General features: G+C 34.3%; 1 protein-coding gene across 1 annotated transcript in view; it reads right to left on the minus strand.

Annotated features, from left to right (window-relative positions):
- The window catches only part of LOC136839235 (Na(+)/H(+) exchanger beta-like), a 157,815-nt gene that overhangs the window by 18,953 nt on the left and 126,362 nt on the right, over positions 1-12,500 (minus strand). Inside the window, exon 20 of the mRNA XM_067104986.1 lies at positions 11,125-11,365. Within this exon, the coding sequence (XP_066961087.1) occupies positions 11,125-11,365 (241 nt within the window). The remainder of the gene's footprint in view (positions 1-11,124; positions 11,366-12,500) is intronic.

The following is a 12,500-nucleotide window of genomic DNA, read 5'->3' on the forward strand; positions in this document are numbered from 1 at the left end:
TTTTACCTCTGGGATAAAAAAAAGAAAATGCTTTTTTTACCTCAGTGATAAAAAAAGCGCCTTTTTTTACCTCTGAGATAAGAAAAAAAAAAAAAGAAAACGACCTTTTTTCACCTCTGAGATAAAAAAAAAGTTACTTTTTTTTATCTCTGGGATCGAAAAAAAAAAACGACCTTTTTTCACTTCTGCGATAAAAAAAAAGACTCGGTTTTTTACCTCTGAGATAAAAAATAAAAGAAAACGACTTTTTTTCACCTCCCTCTCCTACTCGTTACCTTTATAACAAGGAGTGCAAGCGCTGCCTCGTGCAAACGACAACGAACACAAACAAAGACGACGACCACTTGCGCCAGAGACCATCATCTCTCGTCGTCCTGAGAACGGTAAGCGTTGTACCTGGGTCGTCCAGAAAAATGAAGAACACGTTGCGTTAGGATACCCCCTCTCGACAGGAACTACGTAGGTCCCTCGTACGAAGGAAGTTCCGTGAAAGATCTCTTTTGGGTCAAGGTCCTTCGCACGAAAGTTTCGTGCAGGATCTCTCTGGGGTCGAGGTCTCTTTAGGGTCAGGGGAAATTTCGTGAAGGATCTATTTAGGGTCAAGACCCTCCTCACGAAAGATTCGTAAATGTTCTCTCTGGGGCCAAGGTCCTTCGCACGAAGGAAGTTTCGTGAAGGAACTATTTGGGATCAAGGTCCTTCACACGAAAGTTGAAGGATCTCATGGCGCTTCTTTTATATTCAGATTAAAGGATGATCGCTTGAAATATGGGTCTATGATGATTATTACCGCTTACTTTTCTGAGATTTCGAAAGATCGAAGGACCTCGCTGTATCTCGCAAAGATAAAAAAGGATATCGTCTGAAAGATGGGTCTATAACTACTGTACATTTTTTTTCGGGGGCTCTTGAATCGCTGGGTCCAAGGTCATTATTTGAGGGACGTAAAACAAAGTGACTTTTACAAGTGATTTATAAGTGCTACTTTCATTTGTTCTGGAAATAAGTAACTTTAAATGCTTATTCATTTATTGGATAAAGAAAAATTACTTTCATAAGTGGCTTTAAGTGCTGCTTTCATCTGTTCTGGAAATAAGTGACTTAAAAATTGCTCTCACTGTTTCATGAAACGGTCAGTGCAAGAACCGTTTTCAAGTGTTGCCAGAAGTTTGGTTAGTGGATTACTAGATGTATTTCTGTGCGGCTGAAGTTTTCAGAAATGAGACTATCAGCTATTGCAAATAAGGAATGACGTAAATCTTGTAACCTGACAGAATTGGACAGTTTTTTCTTAAATTTACCTAAAAAAAAAAGGATATTTCCTTTTTCGCTTTTTCTTGAATTTATGGCCAAAAACGGAATTCCGTAGTCTGTATGCTAAGAAATTTGGATTTTGTCGAAAGCAATAGTAAGTTAATGTTGTCAATTAAAAATATTCTAATAATTAAGTAAAAATATTTTCAATGCTCTCAGATTGTCAACTATACGAAAAAGAACTTTATTTCAGATCTCCTAATTAATAAATATTTTATTTTCAGTCATGATTAATTTGGCAAAATTAGGGTTCCTGAAATTTAAAAACTTTTTATTACGGTTCAAAGTACTACCTTATTATGTCCAAATAACGTCAAAAATAAAATTTTCTTGAGAAAAGAAGTGGCGTCATTGTTTCAAAACAAAATATTTCTGTAAACAATTTTAAAATTATCAGAAACACAGTAACCTCTATCAAACAATGTTTCTATATTCAAATCACCAAACGTATTTTTTAAACATGCTAAACACTTACAAAAAAAATTATTATGATGTCTTTACTAAAACTACAATTATTGATTTCAAACGAAAATGTGAGCATGGATAATGATATGATAATGTTTCTCTCTCTCTCTCTCTCTCTCTCTCTCTCTCTCTCTCTCTCTCTCTCTATGGCATCATTACTTATAAAATTCCAGCCTCTACCTTCGTTCTCTCTCTCTCTCTCTCTCTCTCTCTCTCTCTCTCTCTCTCTCTCTCTCTCTCTCTCTCTCTCTCTCTCATACTTACGGCATCATTACTTATAAAATTCCATTCCAGCCATTAACTTCGTTCTCTCTCTCTCTCTCTCTCTCTCTCTCTCTCTCTCTCTCTCTCTCTCTCTCTCTCTCTCTTATGCTCGTGTGACGATTCGTACGAAATACAAGTAATCGGTTAATGGCTAATAATAATAATAATAATAATAATAATAATAATAATAATAATAATAATAATAATAATAATAATAAACAGGAAACAAACAAATCGAAAAATGCCATGAATTTTTCCAGGTTTGAAGTTTCGCAAAATAAAACATTAAAACGAAAAACAACTTTCACGGTCGAATGAAAATGCCGATGACAAAATTATCATGATAATAATCTAAATTATTCTAAAAAGATTAATGAATACACGCTCGAGTCTATCTATGGACGTCATTTGAGTCACTGCTTGTGAGTCTCACGAGTCTATGTGAGTCAGTGAGTCTATGTGGGTCAGTGGTCCTCTGGGAGTTCAATGATTCTTTTAGTGTTGTGTGAGTGTATGGTAATGTAATTCTGAATGTTACGTGGATTATTGAGTGCATATAAATTCACATAATGTGATTCTGAATGTTACGTGAATTACTGAGTGCATATAGAGTCACGTAATGTAATTCTGAATGTTACGTGAATTATTGAGTGCATATAAATTCACGTAATGTAATTCTGAATGTTACTTGAATTACCGAGTGCATATAAATTCACGTAGTGTAATTCTGAATGTTACGTGAATTATTAAGTATATATAAATTCACGTAATGTAATTATGAATGTTATGTGAATTAATTGATGTGTTTTGAATTTATGTAATGTTATTCTGAATGTTACGTGAATTAACGAGTGCTGTATAAATTCACGTAATGTAATTCTGAATGCCACGTGAATTAATGAGTGCTGTATGAATTCACGTATTGTAATCTGAATGTTACGTGAATTAATAAATGCTGTATGAATTTTTTCGATGTAATTCTGAATGTTACTTTGTTCAGTGAGTGATCTGAGTCCATGTAATGTAATTCAGAATGTTATATGAATTCCCGATTGCTGTATGAATGCTTGAAATGTGATTCTCAATGTTCCGTGGATCGTGTGTGCTATGTGACTCCATGTAATGTAATTCTGAACGGCATAGACAGATTAATGAGTGCTCTACAGGTACTTGTAATGTAATCAATGTAATCATGAATGTTACGCGAATCAGTGAGTGTGTGATGCTAAATTCACATCAATTATCGGGTGCTATGTGAATTCATGTAATGTTGTATGATACAGAATGAAAAAATAATATAAAACCAACGGGTGCTATACTTGTCTAATTCCACGTAATATCGAGTCCCTGTATATATATATATATATATATATATATATATATATATATATATATATATATATATATATATATATATATATATACATATATATATATATATATATATATATATATATATATATATATATATATATATATATATATATATATACACGTTACACACGAGTTTCACAGGTGCCAAAAAAACAAAAAACAAGTCAGCTTGTGCCTTAGAGAAGCTACCTGTTGATTTTCCCGGTCACCTGGGAGCGAGATAGCGCCCACCTTAACGACCTTCTGTCTTCAATGTACCTGTGAAGCTCCGAAGTCTATCGTTGTGGGTGGTTTGTGGGTGTGGGTAGAAATTGCAATGAGAGACGAGTTACACAGTAGCCTTTTTTTTTTGTGGGGGGTGGGGTTGTTAGAGGTTAGACATTCATGGGGTTAAAACGTAGCGCAAGAGTTGTAAGGCGATCTGGAAAGGTACATTTGACAATAAAAGCATTGCTTGGGATAAGGGGTTTTATTAAAAAAAAAACCCTCTGTGAGATTTGTTTACCTGCTTGGGAAGGTAAAGTGAAAGCAAAAAAGATCTAGAATTTTTTTTCTGTGGGAGAGGGTTAGACATTCATGGGTTTAAACATAACACAAGAATTGGAAGGCGATCTTGAAGGTACATTTTACAAAAGAAGCATTGCTTGGGATAAGGGTTTATTTTAAAACCCTCTGTGAGATTGTTTTACCTGCTTGGGAAGGCAAAGAGAACGCAAAAAAAAGACAGCTGGAAAAAGTTTCTTTTGTGGAGGAGAGAGAGAAACAACTAAACATTGCATGAAAGCTTTGCTTGAGAGGAAAGTCCATAACATTGTGATTTCATGTGACATATACATTAGAGAGCTTGAGGCAAAAAGGTTATACATTACATGGCTCTGTGAAAAGAGAGAAAATGATTAGGAAGACATACATATAGGCCTAACAGACGAACACTTGCTCTAAATCAGTTGAAACTGAGCACAAGGCATTGCAAGGTAAGCTCCTTTTCATACCTCAGTTCAGATATTAAGCCATGAAGCTAGGTAAGATAGATATAAAAAAAGACTATGGCCAGTTATTTCAATAAAGAAACTTATATCTGAAAAAAATAATATTTCCTAAAATGAAGAAACAATCAGACATATTAGCTAAGCACGGCACATGACCTCAGAAGCTTACAAGGACGTTATAAAAATTGCATAAAAAGTATAACTGATTTGCTGATTAACAACTGGTGGTAAGTATAGTTATTGGTGGACAGAAAATTCTCAGTCAGTTTGTTGGTTGGAAAGTATAAGCAAAGTATATATGCCTGACTCTAATAACAGCAACACCACAAAATAGCTGAATATATATTGATACGTATACTGCCTTAAAATGGAAGACTGCAGTATCTGCAAAAATACAAAACTGAGAAAAATGGTAGATACTGCAGTTGCAGTATCTACCATTTTTCAAGTTTTCCCTTGCTTTACTACTGATTTTCCAGATAATTCAAATGGGACCCCCTAAATAAAGCAATGAAGAATCATTCTGAAACTGCAGTAACTTGTGTATTAGTGTTTCACGAGCCCAATAGGTGGCATATCTCAATTTCGAAAATTTTGCATATACTGCAGTTTTCAGAAGTGACAGGCATTATATAATTACATTATTTCTTTGATGTTTACACAGTTTAATAAAGAGCGGCGTTGTTGATACAGATAGTTAATTCCGTTACAGTACAGAAATTAACACCTTTCATTTATACCGAGTAAGGAGTATTGGCAGAGAAACGGTCCTATTTATCAATAAACTTTGTCTCCATAAATAAGCACAAGACAGTGATAGTACATGTGTATGAATAATCCATATTTCCTTGAATAAATTGTCTTGGCTTCTGTATGGTCATTATGAACCACAACAACAACCATAATAATAATAATAATAATAATAATAATAATAATAATAATAATAATAATAATAAAATAATAATAATACAAAAGTAGCTCCAGGACTCATGCAGAAAAGTGTGCTACTAGAAATAGCGCACATAGTGAGAAAAGTGATGGACTCCTAAGGGGGCAGGATGCAACCCGCAACCCCACACCATAAAAACCACCCAGTCGAATAGGATGACTGCGATAGACCCCCCAAAAAATAAATAAATAAATAATAATAATAATAATAATAATAATAATAATAATAATAATAATAATAATAATAAAACTCTTTTACTTTCTAACACTATATCAACACTGCCTGAAGGCAAATTATTTTTGTCTGAATGCACATACAATTACTCTATGGACCTGGACCATTGAAGTAAACTTTTGTCAATACAAATACAAAATTTTCAAATTAAACCGTTTATCAATCTCACTGAGAGAGAGAGAGAGAGAGAGAGAGAGAGAGAGAGAGAGAGAGAGAGAGAGAGAGAGAGAGAGAGACTCACTTATTCAATATTCATGGCTTTACCCTTGAACCGTTTATCGTTCTCAACGGGGAGAGAGAGAGAGAGAGAGAGAGAGAGAGAGAGAGAGAGAGAGAGAGAGAGAGAGAGAGAGAGACTCATTTATTCAACATTTAAGGCTTTACCCGTGAACGGTTTATCATTCTCAACGGCGAGAGAGAGAGAGAGAGAGAGAGAGAGAGAGAGAGAGAGAGAGAGAGAGAGAGAGAGAGAGAGAGAGAGAGAGAGAGAGAGAGAGAGAGACTCATTTATTCAACATTCAAGGCTTTATCCCTGAACCGTTTATCATTCTCAACGCAAAGAGAGAGAGAGAAAGAAAGAGAGACTCATCTCCGAACTACAAAATATGTCTATGGGTACTTCGAACTTCTAATTAAAAGCTGAAACTCCTCACACCAAACAACTTCGGAAAATCTTAACGAACTTCCAATGAACCAATCAACTAGACTTTGCTCCCCCCCCCACTGTGTCTTTTCTTCAGAATTACGTGTTTGAACCGTGTTTGGATGGACTGAAGTTCGACCAGAAAGAAAACTTCTCAAAACTTACTGAGTGGTTTAGGTGTTTTTCAGAGTTCCTGATCGAGGAGGGATTGAACTAAAATTTCTTTGAGGAAACCATTTCAGAATCCTTTATCTACTGTATTTAGTATCCGTCTCCGTTTTATTGGAGTAAGACTTTTCTGAATGCAGAAAGGAACAGTATCTTAATAGTCTTAGGGCACCTTTTTAGTTTTCTGAAAAGAAAACTATTGTGCCGGCTTTGTCTGTCCGTTCACACTTTTTCTGCCCATGCTTTTTCTATCCGCAATCAGATCTTAAAAACTGCTGAGGCTAGAGGACTGCAAATTGGTATGTTGATCATCCATCCTGCAATCATCAAACATACTAAATTGCAGTCCTCTAGCATGTTTTTATTCTATTTAAGGTTAAAGTCAGCCATAATCGTACGTCTGGCAACGCTGTAGGACAGGCCACCACTGGGCCATGGCTGAAAGCTTCATGGGCCATAGCTCATACAGCATTATACACTGAACAGAAAATTCGATTGCGCCGAAGAATCTTCGGCGCATTTTTTACTTGTTTTACTTGGTCTTAAGAAACCTTTGAACTAATAAAAATATCTAAACCAAAGTCTTTGTCTTAAAACAGGACAGAAATGGGAAAAATATGTCTTTTTTCATCATCTTAATATTACCTAACATACCTAGACATTCCCTATCTTTATTCCACTTCCTAAATAAACGTTCATTAACTCCCCAGGAAGTTTACAACAGCCAAAAACTTTTGTCCCTTGAAGGAGTAGCGCAGAGAGAGAGAGAGAGAGAGAGAGAGAGAGAGAGAGAGAGAGAGAGAGAGGAAGTCATCCGCTTATCAAACTTGCTCCCCTGCCTCGACACAAGCTGTCAAAATTTCGAGGCAATGGATAACTTACGGTCTCTAAGGCAGTGGTTCTTAACCTGGGGTACCTGTGGGTACGAAACCTTAAACCTGGGGGTACGAGACATGATACCCATCAAGGTTTGTATCACTAACCCTTTTCATATGTTTGTATTGTATTTATATCGGATGGGGGTACGGGAAAATTTCCTGGGATATCGAGGGGTGCGGCCACCGAAAAATGTTAAGAGGCACTGCTCTAAGGGAAATTCTCCAGCGGGTGGTAACAGATGTATGCATCTTGAGAGATCGGAAAACCAAGAGATTGAAGATTTTCTTGCGAACTGAATTGAATATAGAATTTAGGCCAAAGGCCAAGCACCGAGACCTATGAGGTCATTTGGTGCTGAAACGGAAATCAACTGTAAAAGGTTTGAAAGGTGTAACAGGAGGAAAACCTCGCGGTTGCGCTATGAATCAAATGTTAGGAGAGGGTTGAGGAAAGTAAGATGGAAGAAAGAGAATGTGAAAGGAAGGAAAGTAAAAGGAACGAAAGGGGTTGTAGTAGCTAGGGGCCTAAGGAAGGGACGCTGCAAAGAACCTTAAGTAATGCCTACAGTGCACCGCATGAGGTGCACTGACGGCACTACCCCCACTACGGGGGAAGATTTTCTCGTGAGAAAAAGGAATACAGATTTGCTTGGACCTTCAGATTTTAGAAAGGGAGAACTATAAATGGCGATGATATAATTACAACGATGAATAATACAATTTCCAAACACAGATTCAACCTTCAACGGTTTTTTTAATATATAACAAGCCCACCAAAGGAGCCATTACCTTGAAATTCAAGCTTCCGAAGAGTATGGCGTTCATTATTAAGTAAGAGAAGGTAAAGGGAAGTTGCAGCAGCATTCAGTCAATTTTTTCGATGGCACTGTCCAAAATAATATCTACAGGACAAGCAATTGGCGAAGACTATTCGACATGAATTTCATTTTGTAATTCCGTTAAAAATATTAATTACGACCTCATGATTATATATTTCACAAGATTAGCATTATTATTGTTTTAATTTGAATCACTGTTGTTACTAGACACAATAGCAATTTAATTATGATTATTAGAGGGACTGAACGTAAAGTAACAGATTTCCTTAAAATTTAAGAAAATATGTATTTAAGGAAATTTAAGAAAATATGTATTTAAGGAAACTTAAGAAAATATGTATTGGAAGAAATTTAAGAAGATATGTACCTAAGGAAATTTAAGAAAATCCGTATTTGAGGAAATTTAAGTAAATATGTACTTAAGAAAATTTAAGAAAATATGTATTGGAGGAAATTTAAGAAAATGTGTACTTACGGAAATTGAAGAAAATATGTATTGGAGGAAATTCAAGAAAATATGTATTTAAGGAAATTTAAGGAAATATGTATCGGAGGAATTTTAAGAAAATATGTACTTAAGGAAATTTAAGAAAATACGTATTTGAGGAAATTTAATTAAATATGTACTTAAGAAAATACGTTTCTAAATTCTATGGACAGACTTCCATAGAATTCAAGTCTCAAAATATTCTCTAGACGGCAGCTTCCCTTAAAGTTTAAGCCACCACATCCCGCCTTAAAGAAAGGTTTCCCCAAAATCTGAGAAACAATACATGGCTTTGAGAACACACTGCCCTGAGTAACCAGCCTAAAATGGAAAACTGCAGTATCAGCAAAATTTTCGAAATTGAGATATGCCACCCATTGGGCTCGTGAAACACCAATACACAAGTTACTGCAGTTTCAGAATGATTCTTCAATGCTTTCCACGAGTACTCAGGCTAAGTCCCATTTGCAGTATCTGCAGAATCAGTAGTAAGGGAGTATCTGCCATTTTTCTCAGTTTTGTACTTTAGCAGATACACAGTCTTCCATTGTAGGGCAGGATACTTAGGTGACCTTTTGCATACCAATGCCATTGATACTCAACAAAAAAGAAGAGAAGGAGAAGGAGAATACTGAGTGATTTCTAAGAGGAAGACGGTAACGTAGAAACATCAGACAAACGATTATGTTTGATCAGTATAATACCCTGGGCTTTCTTCTTCTATTATGGATTTACAGAATTTAAACTGGGCTCTAATGAGAATTCTGTGTCATTCGTTTAAAGGAGCAAAGAGGAAAATATAAAGCCAGCAGTGGAACTGTATATTTATATATGCTATATGTATACAATATGTATATATATATACATATATACATACACACATATATACATATATAACATACATACATATATATACACAAATATATATATATATATAATGAGAGAGAGAGAGAGAGAGAGAGAGAGAGAGAGAGAGAGAGAGAGAGAGAGAGTCTCCCATTTTTATTTCCTATGTCCGTAGGAATTTACCTCCTGAGTCGGTTTGCTTACAAAAAAAAACATTTTTTATGGGTAAAAATATCTTTCAGTGAAGAAACACTAAGGAACTCCACAAGATAATTTATAGAGGCGCTCTTCCTTTAGGGATATAAGGGATTTTCGATCTTAAAGCCCCGGCTTACCACTGTTTTGGCGCAGAGGAAGAAAAATATAGTCTTGTAAAAAGTGGAAAATAGGTGAGAGAGTGAACTATTTTTTTATAGGAAGGATTTTCCCGTGTAAGTCCAGGGTTTACGTATGAGAGCTATTTATCTTTTTCTCCATGGTATAATAATAATAATAATAATAATAATAATAATAATAATAATAATAATAATAATAATAATAATAATAATAATGTAGAAATCCACAGTGATATCAGTGTAAATACTAGTGTGTATATATATATATATATATATATATATATATATATATATATATATATATATATATATATATATATATATATATATATATATATATATATATATATATATATATATATATATATATATATATATATATATATATATATATATATATATATATATATATATATATATATATATATATATATATATATATATATATATATATATATATATATATATATATATATATATATATATATATATATATATATATATATATACTATATATATATATATATATATATATATATATATATATATATATGTGTGTGTGTGTGTGTGTGTGTGTGTGTGTGTGTGTCTTAGTGTAAACGTTGATTGTGATATTTTCGTAAAGTAATAATAATAATAATAATAATAATAATAATAATAATAATAATAATAATAATAATAATAATAATTTTACTTGGAACTCCATCTCCTATAATTATAATTTGATAATAACTTCAAATTAGTCATTTTCACAATCCAGCAACTACTTAAGCAAGGACTTCTGAATCCTTTACCTACGAGTTTAAATAATCTTGAGAGAGAGAGAGAGAGAGAGAGAGAGAGAGAGAGAGAGAGAGAGAGAGAGAGAGAGAGAGAGAGAGCATCCTGTAGTATAACAATTCTACCGGAATAACTTTCTTAAGTGATCTAATTACATCACCTGTCGCCTTCTGCCCAATCGACCATAGGAAGGATTATCGCTAGGATTAATCTCTGAAGTTCTTCGATTAAGCATGAGGTGGAAGAACCCAGTCAGCTTCTACTTTGCATATGTGTGTATGTGCATATATATATATATATATATATATATATATATATATATATATATATATATATATATATATAGTAATATAATTATATTATATATATAAATATATATATATATATATATATATATATATATATATATATATATATATATATATATATTCTAACCAACAAACTAAACGGTGCCTTTCTTAGTAACCTTTCCAGCCACCAAACTAACCAGGTCCACCAATTCTTAGAATCGCAAGCAACAACACAAACAAACAACAACAACAACAAAGAAACAATTTACCTTATTATAAGGGTTGTCCCTGAACGCCCTCCGCAGCGTCTGCCTCGCCTCCCTAGACCTCTTCAGGGCCTCCGAAGTCGCCGACGAGTCGCGTTCGCCCTCAGGCGCCTCCTCCAGCTGGTGGGGGTGGTTTGGGTACGCCTCGCTGCTGATGCTTCTGTCGATGGAGCCGACGCGGCGGGAGCTGTGCCGCCCGTTGAAGATGGAAAGAGAGCCCGTCCTCTTCTTGCGGAGCTGCACGCTGGAAGGAGTACGCCAAGGAGAGCAGCTAGTGTCCATGTAAATACTGGATTTGTGTGGATTTCTCTTTGGTTACCTATTATATTTGTGTGTTTTTTTTGGGGGGGTTAAGTATTATATTTGTGTGGGTTCTTTTGGGGTTGAGTATATATTTGTGTGGGTTCTTTTTGGGTTAAGTATTATATTTGTGTGGGCTCTTTTTGGGATAAGTATTACATTTGCGTGGGTTCTTTTGGGGTTAAGTATTATTTTTGTGTGGGTTCTTTTTGGGTTAAGTATTATATTTGCGTGGGTTCTTTTGGAGTTAAGTATTATATTTGTGTGGGTTCTTTTGGGGTTAAGTACTATATTTGTGTGGGTTCTTTTCAGGTTAAGTATTACATTTGTGTGGGTTCTTTTTGGGTTAAGTATTATATTTGTGTGGGTTCTTTTTGGGTTTATTATATTTGTGTGGGTTCTTTTGGGGTTAAGTATTATATTTGTGTGGGTTCTTTTGGGGTTAAGTATTATATTTGTGTGGGTTCTTTTAGGGTAAGTATTATATTTGTGTGTGTTCTTTTGGGGTTAAGTATTATATTTGTGTGGGTTCTTTTTGGGTTAAATATTATATTTGTGTGGGTTCTTTTTGGGTTAAGTATTATATTTGTGTGGGTTCTTTTGGGGTTAAGTATTATATTTGTGTGGGTTCTTTTTGGGTTAAATATTATATTTGTGTAGGTTCTTTTTGGGTTAAGCATTGTATTTGTGTGGGTTCTTTTTGGGTTAAGTATTATATTTGTGTGGGTTCTTTTTTGGGGTTAAGTATTATATTTGTATGGGTTCTTTTTGGGTTAAGTATTACATTTGTGTGGGTTATATTTGGGTACATATTACAATTGTGTAGGTTACTTCATTTGTGTGGATTTCTCTTTTTAGTTTATGTATCACATTTGTGTATGCTATTTTTGTTTAGGTGATACAGTTCTGTGAGTTACTTCTGGTTAGGTATCACATGTGTGTGGGTTATTTTTGGTTACCTATTATATTTGTGTGGGTTATTTTTGGTTACTTATTACATTTTATGGGTTATTTTTGGGTACGTTCTACATTTATGTGGGTTATTTTTAGGGTACGTATTACATTTGTGTGTATTTCAT

The sequence above is a fragment of the Macrobrachium rosenbergii genome, chromosome 6 (genome assembly GCF_040412425.1).
Source record: "Macrobrachium rosenbergii isolate ZJJX-2024 chromosome 6, ASM4041242v1, whole genome shotgun sequence".
Lineage (NCBI taxonomy): Eukaryota > Metazoa > Arthropoda > Malacostraca > Decapoda > Palaemonidae > Macrobrachium > Macrobrachium rosenbergii.